The 20,333-nt window shown below is 44.0% G+C and overlaps 1 protein-coding gene across 2 annotated transcripts; it reads right to left on the bottom strand.

Moving 5' to 3' along the window:
- Positions 1 to 1,647: 1,647 nt before the first annotated feature.
- foxk2a (forkhead box K2a) lies at positions 1,648 to 17,015 on the bottom strand. 2 transcript variants are annotated; one of them, XM_035734451.2, is made up of 9 exons: positions 16,551 to 17,015; positions 14,073 to 14,267; positions 12,023 to 12,173; positions 11,184 to 11,330; positions 10,656 to 10,849; positions 3,852 to 4,054; positions 2,845 to 3,105; positions 2,541 to 2,735; positions 1,648 to 2,387 (listed from the first exon to the last, which is right to left on the bottom strand). In XM_035734451.2, exons 1-9 carry the CDS (start codon positions 16,829 to 16,831, stop codon positions 2,176 to 2,178), a joined length of 1,839 nt encoding a protein of 612 aa, XP_035590344.2. In that variant the 5' UTR covers positions 16,832 to 17,015; the 3' UTR covers positions 1,648 to 2,175. The 2 variants fall into 2 exon arrangements, with proteins under 2 accessions (XP_035590344.2, XP_052334119.1); XM_052478159.1 differs by having other exon boundaries at positions 1,648 to 2,384.
- Between the last annotated feature and the right edge of the window lie 3,318 nt (positions 17,016 to 20,333).

The raw sequence follows: 20,333 nt of genomic DNA, 5'->3' as shown, positions 1-20,333 counted from the left end.
CGAACAGAACGACAGAGTTGATCTTGCAACCTTTCGGTTACTAGTCCAACGCTCTAACCACTAGGCTACCTGCCACCCTGTGTTTACAGCTCTAAAGTAGTACTATAGTAAAGGATAAGGTTTTCAGGCAGTTAAAATGTCAGCATATGGACATAAGTGGTCCAGTTGGTTCTGTTATCCATTACATGAGAGCTCCATGTGGGGGAAGTTTGTTGCCAGATCCAAATGGCTCCCTATACGGTGCACTACTCTAAACCAAGGCTATAGACTCTTGTCAAAAGTAGTGCACTATATAATGAATAGGGTGCCCTTTCAGATGCAGCCTTGTTTCATAGAGAAGTGTTCCCCCGTTTCCCACACATCTGGCCCGTAGTAACTTCCTGGAACACTAAAATCCCAGGAATGCAGCTGCAGTGTCATGGTGACTCAATCAACAGCACTGTCCTCCCAACTTCCCTAGAACTAGATTAGTATTCCCTAATCTCAACACCAGGCAAAGATGTAAACTATCTGCTTAGCAGCTGTTTCTCTCCAGTGTTACAGAACATACCTTGGGCCCCTAAAGGACCACTGCATTAGGAGTTGAGGAATATACGATTTGGTGATGGTTCCAGCATTGTCACCCAGAGATGCCTCGCAAAAGGATGGTTGATCTCACTGTGGCTGGCTGGCTGGCTGCTGAAACTAACACCACCGCCTCTTCAAGGCATCTCAGGTTGAAAACAATGTTCTTTGACTGCTTGACAAGGCGACAAACATTCTGTATCAGTCTCTGGGAATGAGCCTTTAGCAGAGAGACAGAAATACAGAGGCGGTACGACACAGGACGAAGGTTTAAATTAATTTATATATATATATAAAAAAAAGAAATGCATTTTACTGAAGCCAAACAAACATCTATCACTTGTTTTTCCTCATGGAAACAGAATACCATCTGAACAGAAACAGCCATTGATGACAAGGAGAACAGAAGAAAGGAGGGGAAGAAATAACTCAAATGAAAAGAGTAAGCGCAGCACTGTTCAGAATCATACAGTATAGCATTGATTCAGTCTTATTTTTCTTCAGTTATCTGCTCATGTACTGTTCAGAATCATACAGTATAGCATTGATTCAGTCTTATTTTCTTCAGTTATCTGCTCATGTACATTCTCTAAATTCAGTAACATGCAAGCATTGATGAAGCATACAGTCAAACACGCATGGAAATATACTTTTATCTTATAGGATATTTTGTTAAAATATGAAAAATCTAGATGTACAGCGATAAAGAAACGTACGATTTTTACAGAGAAACAAGTCACTCCATAGTGTTTTCTTGAAGGAAAAGGGGACTACATTCATTTCACTGAACAGTCTACCCCCCAAAAAAATACAGGATTCCACAATATCAGATGACGCAAGATGTTTTTGACCCCACTTCTAGTTTTTAGTATGGTTATTACTAAATAGATGTGTGTGCCTTGGGAAACGGGTGGTACACTCAAAGAAGATCCTAGGATTCAAGTGTATCTACTCACGACTGCATTAGATAGGTTGACATGAAGGCTAGCTGCCAGAGATATAGGGAATGGTTCCCCAAACACATTATTTTACAGAATACACTACTGTTAACTGTCTTAGGTCATTTCTTCCCAAAAATTAAGCGCTTGCCTATAATGCTGCTGGGATGATGCCATTGGCTACTTCCCTCTCTTGGGGTTGTGTCCTGTGTAAAAAAAAAAAGGAACTTTCCAATCAGCAGTGGAAGGCTTGGTGATTCTGGTGGTCAAAGTCCAGAGGTCTGTTTTGATCTCATTTACATTTTTATAGACTTAATTTACATTTAAACGTTAACAAGACTTACTGTGCTTCACTTAAGGTTTAGTTGTAGTTTGTATCTCAAACAGGGTCACCTCTAACAACTTCAAATATTCCTTTTTTGTTTTTGTTGCTTGTCCTGGTTTTGGTCTTTGCATCATATTCTTTTCTGCTTTTTATACCAATGGATGGGTGGCGGTCTGTCTACTACTCACACATACTGTAGTCCGGAGGTGGATCCATACCTCGTCTTCTTTTGGCACCTTGGAGTAGAGGATAAACATGGTTTCGAGTGGGAGTCCGGTCGTGGGAGTGAGAACAGAGGGGGCGGGATAGTAGAATAGTAGAGCTCATTAAGGAGAGGGGTCAAGACCTCTACTTATCGCCAGCCTTTTCACTAACCCCATTGTCCCCGTCTCCGCTTGTGCACGAGTTGGTTACAACGGGGGCTATGCTCTCGCCCCCCTCCTCAGTTTTGACCCTCTTGGGTTCGGGGTGGTCGGCCAGCTCCCCGTTTTGCCTCTTGGTGGGCAGCGATGCAGAGGCCGAGGCATGAGCAGCCAACAGGTGGAGGGGGTTCACCACTGCTGAGAGAGAGGATAGAGAGGGAGTTTCACTACTGGATTCCTGGCAGGCCTGACATAAACAAGCAGTACAGAGTGAAAAAGCTGGTAAAGTAATTTTAATCTGCCATTTTTAAAGCTTCATGGGTGTTGGGTGCCATTTTGAAAATGTCTCACCTGTGTTAGCAACAGTAGTGATGGGAACCAGGTGAGTCCCGTTCTGTGTGATGGCCTTGATAGGAAGCCGATGCTGGCCCAGGGGAGGTTGTTGCACGATGGTAACTGTTAGGGGTGTGGCCTGGGAGGTCTGGATTATGCGATTGGCCCCGCCTATAGAGGAAGTAGTGATGCCTGGGACAGACTCCACTTTGACTGGGAAAGAGCGACAAACACTTTGCAATATAAGACTACAAATCTTAATTTATAAAAGGGACTGTTACAGCAAAGAATGGAAAAATGTACTGTAAATCAGGCTCCCCACCTTTGACCCCATTGTGGTCTCCCCCTCCGTTCTCCTGCGGTTCTGTTTTCAGCGTAACAACTGAATTCTGTGTGGCAGCGACGGTAGCCATGGTGACCATCGGAATCTGTTGGAGTACGTGCACTGTCTGCATGATGGGGGCAGAGCTTACAGCTGTTGTCATGACAGGCGTTGCCATGGTGTAGGTAACAGGCTTCATTGTCGTCTGGGGCAACTGTCGCTGCATGGCGATCAGCACCGGCTGGCTGTTCAGAGGGGAGCCTGTCAGAAACAAGCATCAGAGGTCAGACACGAAATGGAGTGGATTGTTAAGAAAAATTGGAGTATGTCAATATCTCAACAAATGGCAAACTAATTTCACACCTCTTGCATCCCAGTAGACATAACATTAATCATTTAAAATGGCTTATGCTGTCAACATGTTCAAAAAGGGGTTAGGATTTTAATATTTCACTATTGTGAATTTGTCCCCAGTCCACCTGGCCGTGCTGCTGCTCCAGTTTAAACTGTTCTGCCTCATTATTATTCGACCATGCTGGTAATTTATGAACATCTTGGCCATGTTCTGTTATAATCTCCACCCGGCACAGCCAGAAGGGGACTGGCCACCCCACATATGCTCTCTCTAATTCTCTCTTTCTTTCTCTCTCGGAGGACCTGAGCCCTAGGACCATGCCCCAGGACTACCTGACATGATGACTCCTTGCTGTCCCCAGTCCACCTGACCGTGCTGCTGCTCCAGTTTCAACTGTTCTGCCTTATTATTATTCGACCATGCTGGTCATTTATGAACATTTGAACATCTTGGCCATGTTCTGTTATAATCTCCACCCGGCACAGCCAGAAGAGGACTGGCCACCCCACATAGTTCCTCTCTAGGTTTCTTCCTAGGTTTTGGCCTTTCTAGGGAGTTTTTCCTAGCCGCCGTGCTTCTACACCTGCATTGCTTGCTGTTTGGGGTTTTAGGCTGAGTTTCTGTACAGAAAAAACTTCCCAACATAACTCACCAGTAGCACTCTTAGCGAATTGGGCCTCCTGGATGACAGCTAGTTTGGGCTGTAGGGCAGTGGCCGTGGTGGGAGCTGTGGCCCGAGCTGGCTCTGGGTCCATGGGGACAGGGGAGCCCTCCCTGGATAGGCTTTCTGGGGTCTGCACACCACTGGAGTGGGCCGACAGCCCCCCTGTGTGGCTAGGAGAGGCCGGGGCACTCCTGAAGGGAAGACAGCAGGAAGACTATTAGAATGATGCAAACGTGAAAGTGTGTGCTGTCATCTGTGTGCGCATACCAATAAGAAACATCCTCCCCAGAGCCCATTGACTCATTTAGAGCTCAGTAGCCTTTGCAAGTTCCCCAAAAACCTGATGCTCCGGTTTTAAAGTTAACAGGGCGACACCACATTTTTTTCAGTTTTCTTCAAGACAAGCATCTAGGGGATCTGGTTTCAAATGTTTATTTTACACGTGGTATGTTAGGTTAAGAGCTCAGTGTCCCAGACAGACAAATCGTTTAATCTACCTGCAGTGCCTAACTGAGCTCACAGGGGGCATGCAATTTCAAACTACAGTATATATACACACAGTGCATTTGTAAAGTATTCAGACCCTTTGACTTTTTCCACATTTTGTTACATTGCTGCCTTATTCTAAAATTGATTAAATCCCCCCCCTCAATCTACACACAATTCTTTAATGAGTCGGACGGGAAGGATATACTCAACACCCGAACAGGCCCTCATCCCCGTCATTCGCTGGAGAAAGAAACAGATTTTGTGGAAAGAGATCGGGATGCCTTGTGAGGATCAGGCGATGAGTGGCTAACCTGCCTTTGCCATCCGTATTGTCAGCGAACATTCAAATCGCTGGAAAATAAATGGGACGAACTGAAAGTATGTATATCCTACCAACGGGACATTAACTGTAAATATTTTGTTTCACAGAGTCATGGCTGAACGGCGACATTAAGAACATACAGCTGGAGGGTTATGCAGGACAGAACAGCAGCCTCTGGTAAAACAAGGGGCGGGGCCTATGTATATTTGTAAACAACAGTTGGTGCATGATATCTAAGGAAGTCTAGAGGTTTTGCTCGCCTGAGGTAGAATATCTCATGATAAGCTATCTACCTAGAGACTAATCATCTGTATTTTTCGTAGCCGTCTACATACCACCACAGATCAATGCTGGAATTAAAACCGCACTCAATAAGCAAATAGGAAAATGCTCATCCAGAGGCGGCGCTCCTAGTGGCTGGGGACTTTAAATCAATTTTACCCAATTTCTACCAGCATGTTAAATGTGCAACCGGAGGGGGGGGGTGGAAATATAACCTCTAGACCACCTTTACTCCACACACAAAGACATGTACGAAGCTCTCCTTTGCCCTCCATTTGGCAAATCTGACCATAATTCTATCCTCTAGATTCCTGTTTACAAGCAAAAATGTAATCAGGAAGCACCAGTGACTCGGTCTATAGAAAAAGTGGTCAGATGAAGCAAAATGCTAAACTACAGGACTGTTTTGCTAGCAAAGACTGGAATATGTTCCAAGATTCTTCTGATGGCATTGAGGAGTACACCACGTCAGTCACTGGCTTCATCAATAAGTGCATCGATGACGTCGTCCCCATGACCGTATGTACATATCCCAACCAGAATCCATGGATTACAGGATATTGCACTGTGCTTATAAGAAATCCCACTATAGCCTCCGACGAACCATCAAACAGGCAAAGCGTTAATACAGGACCAAGATTGAATTGTACAGACTACAAAGGGAAGCACAGCTAAGAGCTGCCCAGTGACACGAGCCTACCAGACGAGCAAAATAACTTCTATGCTCACTTTGAGGCAAGTAACACAGAAACATGCATGAGAGCATCAGCTGTTCCGGACGACTGTGATCACGTTCTCTGCAGCTTGTGTGAGTAAGACCTTTAAACAGGTCAACATTCACAAGGCCGCAGGGCCAGACGGATTACCAGGACCAACATGTTTCAAACAGACCACCATAGTCCCTGTGCCCAAGAACACTAAGGTCACCTGCCTAAATGACTACCGACCCGTAGCACTCACTTCTGTAGCCATGAAATGCTTTGAAAGGCTGGTCATGGCTCACAACAACATTATCCCAGAAACCCTAGACCCACTCCAATTTGCATATCACCCCAACAGATCCACAGATGATACAATCTCTATTGCACTCCACACTGCCCTTTCCCACCTGGACAAAAAGGAACACCTATGTGAGAACGCTATTCTTTGACTACAGCTCAGCGTTCAACACCCTAGTGCTCCCAAAGCTCCTCACTAAGCTAAGGACCCTGGGACTAAACACCTCCCTCTGCAACTGGATCCTGTACGTCTTGACGTGCCACCCCCGGGTGGTAAGGGTAGGTAACAACACGCTGATCCTCTACACGGGGGTCCCCTCAGGGGTGCGTGCTCAGTTCCCTCCTGTACCTGTTCACTCATGACTGCATGGCCAGGCACAACGCAAACACCATCATTAAGTTTGCCGATGACAACAGTGGTAGGCCTGATCACCGACGAGACGGCCTACAGGGAGGAGGTCAAATATAATAGGACAACAACCTCTCCCTCAACGTGACCAAGACAAAGGAGATGATTGTGGACTACAGGAAAAGGAGTACAGAGCACACCCCCAGTCTCATTGACAGGGCTGTAGTGGAGCAGATTGAGAGCTTCAATTTCCTTGGTGTCCACATCACCAACTAACATGGTCCAAGCACACCAAGACAGTCGTGAAGAGGGCATGGCCAAACCTATTCCCCCTCAGGAGACTGAAAAGATTTGACATGGGTCCTCAGATCCTCAAAAGGTTTTACATCTGCACCATCAGAGCATCCTAACGGGTTGTATAAGTGGCTGGTATGGCAACTGCTCGGCCTACGACTGCCAGGCACTACACATGGTAGTGCCTACGGCCCAGTCCATCACCAGGGCCAAGCTTCCTAACATCAGAACCTCTATACAAGGCGGTGTCAGAGGAAGGCCATAAATTGAAAAAAAGACTCCTGCCACCGTAGACAGACTGTTCTCTCTGCTACCGCATGGCAAGCGGTACCGGAGCGCCAAGTCCAGGTCCATGAGGCTTCTAAACAGCTTCTACCCCCAAGCCATTAGACTCCTGAACATCTAATCAAATGGCTACTCAAACTATTTGCATTGACCCCCCTTCTACTCTTATCTATGCGTAGTCACTTTAATAACTACCTACATGTACAGTTGAAGTCTCCAACTTTACATACACCTCAGCCAAATACATTTAAAGACATTCCCTGTCTTAGGTCAGTTAGGATCACCACTTTATTTTAAGAAATGTGAAATGTCAGAATAATAGTAGATAAATGCTTTTATTTCTTTCATCACATTCCTAGTGGGTCAGAAGTTTACAGACACTCAATTAGTATTTGGTAGCATTGCCTTTAAATTGTTTAACTTGGGTCAAACGTTTTGGGTAGCCTTCCACAAGATTCTCCACATAAGTTGGGTGAATTTTGGCCCATTCCTCCTGACAGAGCTGGTGTAACTGAGTCAGGTTTCTAGGCCTCCTTGCTCACACACACTTTTTCAGTTCTGCCCACAAATTGTCTATAGGACTGAGGTCATGGCTTTGTAATGGCCACTCCAATACCTTGACTTTGTTGTCCTTAAGCCTTTTTGCAAGTATGCTTGGGGTCATTGTTCATTTGGAAGACCTATTTGCGACCAAGCTCTAACTTCCTGACTTATGTCTTGAGACGTTGCTTCAATATATCCACTTAATTTTCCTTCCTCATGACGCCATCTATTTTGTGAAGTGCACCAGTCCCTCCTGCAGCAAAGCACCCCCACAACATGATGCTGCCACCCCCGTGCTTCACGGTTGGGATGGTGTTCTTCGGCTTGCAAGCCTCCACCTTTTTCCTCCAAACATAACGATGGTCATCATGGCCAAACAGTTGTTTTGTTTCATCAGACCAGAGGACATTTCTCCAAAAAGTATGATCTTTGTCCCCATGTGCAGTTGCAAACCGTAGTCTGACTTTTTTTTATTTGTACCCGTTTCCTCCAGCATCTTCACATGGTCCTTTGCTGTTGTTCTGGGATTGATTTGCACTTTTCGCACCAAAGTACATTCATCTCTAGGAGACAGAACGCGTCTCCTTCCTGAGCGGTATGACGGCTGGTGGTGTTTATACTTGCGTACTATTGTTTGTACAGATGAACGTGGTACTTTCATGCATTTGGAAATTGCTCCCAAGGATGAACCAGACTTGTGGAGGTCTACAATTTTTTTTCTGAGGTCTTGACTGATTACTTTTGATTTTCCCATGATGTCAAGCAAAAGAGGCACTGAGTTTGAAACACATCCACAAGTACACCTCCAATTGACTCAAAGTATGTCAATTAGCCTATCAGAAGCTTCTAAAGCTATGACATAATTGTCTGGAATTTTCCAAGCTGTTTAAAGGCACAGTCAACTTAAGTGTATGTAAACTTCTGACCCACTGGAATTGTGATACAGTGAATAATAAGTGAAATAATCTGTCTGTCAACAATTGTTAGAAAAATGACTTGTGTCATGCACAAAGTAGATGTCCTAACAGACTTTCCACAAATTTCTTGTTAACAAACTGTATTTTTGGCGTGGTTGAAAAACAAGTTTTAATGACTCCAACCTAAGTGTATGTAAACTTCTGACTTCAACTGTACATATTACCTTGACACCAGTACCCCCCGCACATTGATTCTGTGCCAGTATCCCCTGTACATAACCCCGCTATTGTTATTTACTGCTGCTCTTTAATTATTTGTTATTCTTCTTTTTGTATAGATATTTTCTTAACTGCATTGTTGGTTAAGGGCTTGTACATTTCACTGTAAGGTCTACGTCGCATGTGACAAATCAAATTTGATTTGAAAATACCCCATAACGAGAAAGAAAAAACAGGTTTAGCCATTTTTGCAAATGTAAAAAATACCCTTTACTCAGTACTTTGCTGGGGCACCTTTGGCAGTGATTACAGCCTCCCGTCTTCTTGGATATGACGCTACAAGCTCGGCACACCTTTATTTGGGGAGTTTCTCCCATTCTTCTCTGCAGATCCTCAAGCTCTGTCAGGTTGGGTGGGGATCGTTGCTGTGCAGCTATTTTCTTTGTGCTTGGCTGTGTGCTTAGGGTCATTGTCCTGTTGGAAGGTGAACATTTGCCACACGCTCTGGAGCAGGTTTTCATCAAGGATCTCTGTACTTCCGTTCACCTTTGCCTCGATCCTGACTACTCTCCCAGTGCCTGCCGTTGAAAAACATCCCTACAGCCTGATGCGGCCACCACCACGTTTCACCGTAGGGATTGTGCCAGGTTTCCTCCAGACGTGATGCTTAGTATTCAAGCCAAAGAGTTCAAGCTTGGTTTCATCAGACCAGAGAATCTTGTTTCTCATGTTCTGAGAGCCCTTTAGGTGCCTTTCGGCAAACTCCAAGTGGGCTGTCACGTCTTTTACTGAGGATTGGCTTCCGTCTGCCCACTCTACCATAAAGGCCTGATTGGTAGAGTGCTGCAGAGATGGTTGTCCTTCTGGAAGGTTATCCCATCTCCACAGAGGAACTCTGGAGCTCTGTCAAAGTGACCATTGGGTTCTTAGTTACCACCCTCACCAAGGCCCTTCTCCCCCGATTGCTCAGTTTGAGCAATATGCACAACTTCTTCCATTAAAGAATGATGGAGGCCTCTGTGTTATTGGGGACCTGCAATGCTGTAGAAATGTGTTGATACCCTTCCCCAGATCTGTGCCTCGACTCAATCCTGTCTCCGAGGTCTACGGACAATTCCTTGGACCTCATGGCTTGTTTTTTTCTCTGACATGGACTATCAACTGTGGGACCTTATAAAGACAGGTGTGTGCCTTTCCAAATCATGTCCAATCTAATGAATTTACCACAGGTGGACTCCAAGTTGTAAAAACATCTCAAGGATGATCAATGGAAATAGCATGCACCTGAGCTCAATTTCGAGTCTCATAGCAAAGGGTCTGAATACCTATGTAAATTAGGTATGTTTTTTTATATTTTTAAATAAATAATAATGTGCATACATTTCTAAAAACCTGATTTTCGCTGTGTCATTATGGGGTATTGTATGTAGATTGAGGAAACAAATATATTCAATCCATTTTAGAATAAGGCTGTAACGTAACAAAATGTGGAAAAAGTGAAGGGGTCTGAATACTTTCCGAATGCACTGTATATGAGGGAAATATATACTGAGTGTATAAAACATTAGGAAAACCTTCCTAATATTGAGTTGCACCCCCTTTTGCCCTCAGAACAGCCTCAATTTGTCCGGGCATGGACTCTACAAGGTGTTGAAAGCATTCCACAGGGATGCTGGCCCATGTTGACTCCAATGCTTTCCACAGCTGTGTCCAGTTGGCTGGATGTCCTTTGGGTGGTGGACCATTCTTGATACACATAGGAAACTGTTGAGCGTGGAAAACCCCAAATGCGTTGCAGTTCTTCCCACTCAAAATGGTAGTCCTGGCACCTACTACCATACATACCCCATTCAAAGACACTTAAATACTTTGTCTTGCCCATTCACCCTCTGAATGGCACATGTGCACTATCCATGTCTCAAGGCTTAAAAATCCTTCTTTAACTTGTCTCCTTCCCTTAATCTACACTGTCTGAAGTGGATTTAACAGGTGAGAATCACCAAGGGGTCATAGCCTTCACCTGGTCAGTCTGTCAAGGAAAGAGCAGGTGTTCCTAATGTTTTGTACACTCAGTGTACATGGAAATAGTATTACCTAGATGAGAGGGGCCCCAGCGGGGTCCTGAAGCAGGGTACCCCCCTGGCCCTGCGTTTCCTGAACGCCTGTTCACACAACTTGCCCTCTGATGAGGGGTCGATCCTCCAGAACGATCCCTTACCCGGTTCTTCCTGAGACCGAGCCACTTTGATGAAGTAGCGGTTCAGAGACAAGTTGTGACGGATCGAGTTCTAGAACACAAAAGAGAGAGACAGTATTCATTACTATGGAAAGGTTATGGCGGATTGAGATTCTGGAACAAGACAGAAGTGAGAATGATGGAATTGTAGAACACCAGGGAGAGAGACAGAAGGGGGTGAGCGAGAGAAACAATGAATCAGTTTCTGGAACACAAGGGAGGAAGATGTAAGCAATTGAGTTCATTTCAAAAACACATGAGCGAATGATTGTGATGGATAAAGTGAGACAGGATAACTTAAAAAGAAGCTGTTTACTTCGATGTCAGTTTGTCTCTCATTCTAAGAAATACCACAGCAGCATGAAATACAGGGTGGATTCACCAACCTGCCAGCCTTTGTCTGCGGTCCTGTAGTAGGGGTAGTTCTTGGTGATGTGTGTGTAAATCCCATTCAGAGTCAGCTGCTTGTCGGGGGCCATGGTGATGGCCTGGACTATTAGTTGGGCATAGGAATACGGTGGCTTGGAGTCATCCTGAGGATAGAACAAATGGTGAATTGGGCATTATTTCATGCCACAGATATGGCAGCATTTAGATTTTTTGCTATAATTGCATGTGCTTATCTGGGTCAATTTAAAAATAAATAAAAGGGTTTGGTTTTGTGGGAACTTGTGTGAGGAACATGAAACTGAAAACATGTTGGAAAACAAGTAGAGCCCCACCCTCCCCCTATTTTACTAGCGTTCACCAGGGTTCCTCACTCAAGTTTATATTTTCCCGAATGTTTCAACAGACTTCAATGAGTAACCCACCCCGGAGAACCAAAACAAATCCAATGTGTTCCGTCACCCTGGGCTCAGGGATGTATTCAAGAGGGTGCAACAGAATGTTGAGACAGAAACGTATTGGGTAGAACAGATACCACTGTCTGTCAGGTAGAACAGGGAATAGTTTAGCTCTTTTAGTCTCATTTCTATTTGCACCGTTCTGAGCGCTTCACTTTGCCGACTCACCTCAGGACTAGGAGTGCATTTCAACTGTCTACTGAGGAATCCTCTTCTCATATACTTTCCTTCATCAGTACTGGTCTGTCAGACGTGGCCTGGTCTCTCATTTAGCTTCCATTATACTGCCTTGACTGATCTCTTTTTCATATCAGTGTAAAGGAAAGGAGACAAGGAGAGGAAGCCACTTCAGATGCATCCCTGAGTTGCTGGTGTCTCACCTTGGGGCTGTCTCCTCCCGAGCCCTCCTTGTCGTCTGTTTGGGAGTTCTCGTTGACGAGGTCAGCGGTCAGCACGCGGCCCATCCTATAGCCAGACAGCCCCGCCCCTCTGGGACTTGACGGACAGGAGTTTGGACAGGAGTTGGCGGCACTGTGGGGGACGAGAAACAATTTAAGTGAGACAGTGGGAGAGAGCATGGTAATCCTGCGATGGCAAAAAAATAAAAATATCTAATAAATAATTAAACATGTTTAAATAATGCAAAAACAAAGTGTTGGAGAAGAAAGTAAAAGTGCAATATGTGCCATGTAAAAAAGCTAACGTTTAAGTTCCTTGCTCAGAACATAAAAACATATGAAAGCTGGTGGTTACTTTTAACATGAATATCTTCAATATTCCCAGGTAAGAAGCTTTAGGTTGTAGTTATTATCAGACTATTTATGTCTATACCATTTGTATTTCATATACCTTGGACTACTGGATGTTCTTATAGGCACTTTAGTATTGCCAGTGGAACAGTATAGCTTCCGTCCCTCTCCTCGACCCTACCTGGGCTCAAACCAGGAACACGTCGACAACAGCCATCCTCGAAGCATCGTTACCCATCGCTCCACAAAAGCAGCGGCCCTTGCAGAGCAAGGGGAACAACTACTTCAAGGTCTCAGAGCGAGAGACGTCACCTATTGAAAATGCTATTAGCGCGCACCCCGCTAACTAGCTAGCCATTTCACATCGGTTACATCAGCCTAATCTCGGGAGTTGATAGGCTTGAAGTCATAAACAGCTCAATGCTTGAAGCACAGCGAAGAGCTGCTGGCAAAGGCACGAAAGTGCTGTTTGAATTCATGCTTATGAGCCCGCTGCTGCCTACACCGCTCAGTCAGACTGCTCTATCAAATAATAGACTTAATTATAACACACAGAAATACGAGCCTTCGGTCATTAATATGGTAAAATCCGGAAACTATCATTTTGAAAACAAAATGTTTATTCTTTCAGTGAAATACAGAACCGTTCCATATTTTATCTAACGGGTGGCATCCATAAGTCTAAATATTGCTGTTACATTGCACAACTTTCAATGTTATGTCATAATTACGTAAAACTCTGGCAAATGAGTTCGCAACAAGCCAGACGTCCCAAACTGTTGCATATAACCTGACTCTGCGTGCAATAAACGCATGAGAAGTGACAATTCCCCTAGTTTAATATTACCTGCTAACCTGGATTTCTTTTAACTACATATGCAGGTTTAAAAATATATATATACTTCTGTGTATTGATTTTAAGAAAGGCATTGATGTTTATGGTTGCACAGAACGCAAGAGAAGTGACAATTTCCCTAGTTAAAAGAAATTCATGTTAGCAGGCAATATTAACTAAATATGCAGGTTTAAAAATATATACCTGTGTATTGATTTTAAGATAGGGGTTGATGTTTATGTACACATTGGTGCAACGACAATGCTTTTTTCACAAATGCACTCGTTAAATCACCTGTTTGGCGAAGTAAGCTATGATTCAATGATAAATTAACAGGCACCACATCGATTATATGCAATGCAGGACAAGCTAGATAAACTAGTAATATCATCAACCATGTGTAGTTAACTAGTGATTATTTTAAGATTGATTGTTTCTTATAAGATACGATTAATGCTAGCTGGCACCTTACCTTGACTCCTAGCTGCACTCGCATGACAGGGAGTCAGCCTGCCACACAGTCTCCTCGTGGAGTGCAATGTAATCGGTGTCCAAAAATGCAGATTATCGATTGTTATGAAAACAGCCCTAATTTAAAAATTGGCCATTCCGATACATACATACACACCAGGAGTATTCAAATCTAAGCCTCGGGGTCCGGTACTGCTGGTTCTGTTCTACCTGATATTTAATTGCACCCACCAAGTGAGAAAGGTCTAAATCCGTCCCTGATTAGGGGGGGGGGGGAATAAAAATCAGCATTGGAACTCGCGTCGAGGTCCAGATTTAAATAACCCCGCTATTTGCTCTGACCGTTTCATGGCTCCAACTTCACTCCAGTCTCACCTGAGGGTGCCAGTGGGTGAGGGCAGCGGGCTTATGAGGTGGGCGATGTTGTCTGGAATGTTGATGGTCAGCGGCGCCATCTGGTGCTGGACGGGCTTGACCGGTGACTCCGACACGTTCCTACGCTCCTTCTTATCGCTGGACAGGGCTGTGAACGTGATCTTAATGTTGGTGCTGGGGAACCGGAAACAGCACCTAGAGAACAAAGAGAGAGAGGGAGGGAGAGTCAGATAATATCAGGACATGACAAGTGCAGGCCATCCAGACTCACTCAACAAATGTGAGAATGTCTCTTTCATTATGCATATTGACTGCTACACACCAGCAGGGAAGCTATGGCCATCTTTGCACACAGTCAAAACAAGCAGCGCAGCTCTAATAAACCAATATGGGCCAGAAGAGTTAGCCATTAAACTGAGTTTATAAATGGATGGCCATCATGACACTTACATAACAGGTCTTATTATTACATGGGGGTATATTTGGACCATATCATCTGCTCTGGGACCAGCTGACAGGCCTGCTGTGACATAGGCCTAGTTGATATTTCAGACCTCATAGAATCAGAGCTGTAAACAGGTCTACTAATCAAGACTATTTCAAACCCCCCTACTTCTACTGGCCATTTCCTACAGGGAACATTTGGAAAAGTTAGCAATTCAGCTTGATCTAGAAACCATACTGACGATAGAAGCACGAGGTAGGTATAGTTTGTTTCTACATGATGCTGCGCAAACATTGCAACACATCCGACTTGAAATAATGCTGAGAATGAGCACGGCCCATCGCAAACGTACAGGTAACTAGCTGAAGGGCCTTCAGAAAGTATTCAAACCCCTTGACTTATTCCACATGTTGTTGTGTTGCAGCTTGAATTCAAGATGGATAATAATCTATCTACACACAATACCCCATAATGACAAAGTGAAAACATGTTTTTAGACATTTTTTAAAATTAAACACAGATATCAAATTGACAGAAGTAGTAACACCCTTTTGCTATGACACTAACTTGAGCTCAGGTTCAAGTCCACCTGTGGCCAATTCAATTGCTTGGACACGATTTAGAAAACAACACACCTGACAATGTACGGTCCCACAGCTGATAATGGTATATTTTCTGCTCTGACATGCACTAAGTCCAAGGAACTGGCCGTAGAAAGGTTTGTGATGTGGCATATATTTGGGGAAGGGTATACAACTATTTACTGAGTGTTGAAAGTTTCCAAGAGCATAGTGGTCTCCATCATTGTGAAATGGAAAAAATATAGAACTACTCAGACTCTGCCTAGAGCTGGCTGTCTGACCAAACTGAGTAACCAGGCAAGAAGGACCTTGGTCAGGGAGGTGACCAAGAACTCAATGATCCCTCTGACTACAGTTCCTTGGCTGAGATGGGCTAACCTGCCAGAAGGACAAGAGTCTCTACAGCACTTTACCAATCTGGGCTTTATCGGAGAGTGGCCACTCCCGAGCTGAGAAAAAGGCACATGACCACATGTGATGGGTTTGCAAAAAGACTCCGAGCATAAGGAAAAATATTCTGTGGTCTGATGAGACAAATGTAACGCTTTGGTCTGAATGCAAAGCTCTACATCTGGAAAAGGCACAGCTCATCACACCATCCCTCCCGTGAAGCATGGTGGTGGCGGCATCATGCTATGGGGATGCATTTCAGCGGCATGGACTGGGAGACTGGTAAGGATAGAAGGAACAATGAATGGAGCCAAACAAATGCATATCCTTGATGAGAACCTGCACCAGTGACCACAAGCATACAGCCAAAGCAACACTGGAATGGCTTCAGAACAAGAATGTGAAAGTCCTTGAATGGCCCAGCCAAAGCCTGGCATTTAATCCCATTAAATATGTTGAAAGACTTGAAGATTGCTGTTCAACACCACGCCCCATCTAATTTAACAGAGCTTTAGAACGTCTGCAAGAAAGAATGGGAGAAAATTCCCAAATCCAGATGTGCAAAGTGGATCCAGACATACACAAGACGACTCAAAGCTGTAATCGCCACCAAAGGTGCTTCTACAAAGCATTGACTCAGGGGTGTGAATACTTATGTACACGAGATATTTCACTTTCAATACATTTGAAAACATTTTCACTTTGTCATTATGGGGTATGTAGATGGGTGACGGGAAAAAAATATTCATTTAATTCAGGATGTAACAACAATGTAGAATAAATCAAAGGGTTCGAATACGTTCTGAATGCACTGTACATATTCCAAACACTGTGCTAGCAAGAGATATTCACCATTCTATGCAAAGAAAACAAGCGTTGCCAGTTGACATTAGCTAGCGGCTCACGAACGTTTGGTGGGGACAGGCGCCGTGTGTTGCTTGACACAACACGTGCGGCGACGGGGGAACAAAACAATAACAAAGCGGAGGTCAGAATATAGTCACATTTACGTAAGCTAGCAGTTCTATCTCGACATAAAATGTAAAATACTACCCATCTTACATTCGTGGGAGCTGCAGAGGTGGAGCCCCTCGTCTCTGGAACACCCCATCCACAAACACCCCGTTTTTGCCGAGGCATCGGAGGTAGAATTCCCCGCTACCGGTGCCGTCTTCACCAGCGGTGAAAATTTCGAGGTGCCGGCGAGAGATGAAACTGGAGTGGCCCATGCTAACGTCCACCGAGCCCTGCGATGAGTTCCGACCGATGGTCGCCGACCTCTTCTTCATCAGGTATTCGAATTCTCGGCCCTCAAGCCGGGCGACTGCCGACCCCATCGCCATCTTCTTGGGGGTTCTAATGTTGAGGCTGTGTGCGGAAAAATAGAATTGGAGAGCACTTTAAATTTGGCAGAGTTGAGAATTTCAGAGATTTCGTAAAAGGGAATCCAATTTTAACCCGATAATAATTTGGACAGGAACGTGCCAGATCGGGGACACAGCGGCTCCAACCCACCGCCGCGACAGAGAGAAAGAGAAGGGACAACAGCCAACCAAAGGAGGCCAAATGGGCGGAAAGGAGGTTACTGATGGCTCAACGATCCAATCACTTCAAAGATTGGGTAGGCAAATAAACCGTGCTTACCAATGACAATCACATATAAATACTGGGAAACAACAAGGTTGATTGCACTGTAGGCTGACACGCAAATCGATGGCTGAATGTAAACTATGGTATCCGAAAATTACGGAATGGACTGAAGTTTTGTAAATGGGTAGTTGATATACAGTATTGCTAAAACAAAATTTATAATAAATAAATACACTTCTAAAATCGAATTAAAAAACATATAGTTGCAATAAATTCAAATATAAACTCAAAATATTGTGGCCACCGTGGATTTGAAATGTATATCCAATTTATGTCGGTGTTTTGAATTTATCCTCTGGTGTGACTATAGCATCACTATAAATGTTAATATAAAGGTTTACTTATTCTCAAATAGAAAATACAAAACATTTTCACTCCTTATTAGTTACTTCTGTATTTAAAATCGATCTCACCTGCCCTCCTGGAAACCTACAGCACCCAATGTCACAGGAAGGCCTAAAAGATCACCAAGGACAACAACCACTCGAGCCACTCAAGGCCATCAGACTGTTAAACAGCCATCACTAACACAGAGAGGCTGCAGCCTACATAAAGACTTGAAATCATTGGCCACTTTAATAAATTAATCACTAGTCACTTTGATAATGCCACTTTAATAATGGTTACATATCTTGCATTACTCATCCCATATGCACACTACCGTTCAAAAGTTTGGGGTCACTTAGAAATGTCCTTGTTTTTTAAAATAAAATCATTTTTTTTCACTCCTATCTTAATCACTCCTATCTTAATCTTAGTCTGTTCAGACCATGTGCTCCATCAATGGCTTTTGTACTTCCCAGTGGCAACCCATCATTCAGGGCAGGTGGGAGCAGAGCCCCACCTTTTAATCTAAAAAAAATAAAAAAAACAATAACAAATATTTGTTAAACAATGCAAAAAATATATACAAATAATTGAGTTAACAAATACAAACTTTGTCTGTTTTGATTTCTTGGGTAAGTCACCTCCAAAATGCAGGTGTTTCAGCCTAGCCTATTGGTTAACTATTTAACTAACTATTTAGCAGTCTTATAGCTTGGGGGGTAGAAGCTGTTCAAGGTCCTGATGGTTTCAGACTTGGTGCATCAGTACCCCTTGCCATGCGGTAGCAGGGTGGCTAGAGTCTTTGACAATCTTTAGGGCCTTCCTCTGACACTGCCTGGCATAGAGGTCCTGGATGGCAGGGAGCTCAGCCCCAGTGATGTACTGGGCTGTATGCACTACCCTCTGTAGCGCCTTGCGGTCGGATGCCAAGCAGTTGCCATACCAAGCAGTGATGCAGCCAGTCAAGATGCTCTCAATGGTGCAGCCGTAGAACTTTGTTCAGGGGGTGTGCCGTGATGTGGCTTGAAGTGACTAGTGACATATTTAATGGACAGCGGTGGATTTTGAACACACAACTCAACCCCCCCCCCCCTTTCCCGGTTTGGGTTTGGTAAAGTTGTATGGGGTGAGGTAGGTCCTGGTCTAAGTGCTCCTTCTTGGAACAGATGATTTCTTCTTGGACATTTTAAACATAATGAATTGACATCCTCTAGTAGTACTTTTTACTATTCTGTTGTTGGGTCACATCAAATTCAAATAGTCGATCCTGCCATGTCTTCAATGCAGCCGAGCAGCCTTTTAGTTTACAAATCGTAGTACCCACAATGCTTCAGGCGACTCGAAATGTTATGGAGGTCAAATACAGAGGTGTGGATATTAGAAATTAGCCTCGATAGTCCATATTTAATAGCCTCTTAATTCACAAGACGTGTAAATGGCCGACTTGACAAGGTGTCATCGTTGAATGCCAGGTGGTTAACTCTTTATGATTGCAACATGAACAAGCGTGTCGCATAGAGAACGTTCCATGTGGCATGCATGCGCTTTCGTTTATCGATGACATCATCACATATTGGCGTTGCATTCAAGATCAAATCGGTCTCTAAACGTTTTACTGAAATGTACAAGTTGGGAAAACCAGAAGACTACCTTATTTTGAATTTCACATTTAGAAATCTCTAGATACACATGATGTGGAGTCGAGTCAGTTTGCCCTTTTTATGTCACTAAAAATATTTGTACACGTGTATGTGTGTGCAGGGACGGGTACTTGTTCACATTCCTCCATAATTGTCTGCACTGCTGTGATCAAGATAGCTTGCGGGTTCATGCATCTCAATAGTCTACTAAATTAGTTGCTGTTTATAATCTCCTACTTCCTTTGCACTGATTTGAAAACGAAGGAGTGAAAGCAAAACATTTGATGCTCTCAGATCTGCGCAAGTGAAGGAGGGGTCATGAGGTGCAAGCAAACGGCTAGATGTTGTCCATTGCAGCAACTTCAGTCTGTTTTAGAGACAACGTTGCCATCTAGTGTTTATAATGTATATAGTAGTGCATGTGGTGTCACTAAAGTCTACTTTCTTTGAGGGCCAGAAATGGAAAAAGACTGAAGTATTTTATAGTGTGGAATAATTCACCTCTTATTTGTTAATATTATTCAGAACCATCACTTGTGTTTATAATGCAGTAAAGCATAAGCCAGGTGCTTGGCAAGGTCTGAGGTTTTGGCATCACCACAGGGGACACCAGAGGGCCGCAGAAGTGTCAACTGTTGGCAGAGTGGTGGGCTGTCTGTAGTCAGGTCGAACTGAATCCCAGCTCTCTTTGTTAACACAGACGTGCGACACAGTGTTAAGTTCTCTTGCCGCAGTGTGTTAGCACTTGATTCAGTGGTTGGCACCGGATATTGGAAAGACTCAGCGGTATACACATGCTTGGTGTGAACTGGAAACTTAACCCCAGGGGAACAATAGGGGCATTTCAACACCTGTGTGACATGTCAACTGCAGCCTTGATTCTGTGGAACAAGCCTCCAGAGATGAATTACTAATGCATGCCTGACACATTTACAAATTGCAGTTCAGCTAAACAATGCCTAAGTGCCCTATGGCCATTATAAGCAAGCTGGGCCTTTATGGCACAGGAAGTAGAGGTATGTTGTCTTTGGCAACACTGTTAGGCTGAAGTGAAATACTTTTTAGAACATGGCCGTTGGTATTTACCATCAATATCCATCCACTTGTGTTGTTTTTTCCCCTCTCTTTCAGATGACAATCCCAAATGCCCCCCTCAAAATTGTGGGTGAGCAGAAATGCTCTGCTTAATATCACCAAAGTAACATTTTCAATCTTGAAAAATAGCTGA

Source organism: Oncorhynchus keta, chromosome 24, assembly GCF_023373465.1.
Source record: "Oncorhynchus keta strain PuntledgeMale-10-30-2019 chromosome 24, Oket_V2, whole genome shotgun sequence".
NCBI classification, from domain to species: domain Eukaryota; kingdom Metazoa; phylum Chordata; class Actinopteri; order Salmoniformes; family Salmonidae; genus Oncorhynchus; species Oncorhynchus keta.
The sequence above is the reverse complement of the archived record's forward strand: the minus strand, read 5'-3'. Positions and strand labels throughout refer to the sequence as shown.

Coding starts and splice junctions, on each gene's coding strand:
- foxk2a (XM_035734451.2), bottom strand. CDS start 16,831: ATGGCGATGGGGTCGGCAGTCGCCCGGCTTGAGGGCCGAGAATTCGAA. Junction 4,055..10,655: donor CTGGGGCCCCTCTCATCTAG/GTAATACTATTT, acceptor TCTTCCCTTCAG/GAGTGCCCCGGCCTCTCCTA. Junction 2,388..2,540: donor CACTACTGTTGCTAACACAG/GTGAGACATTTT, acceptor CCTCTCTCTCAG/CAGTGGTGAACCCCCTCCAC.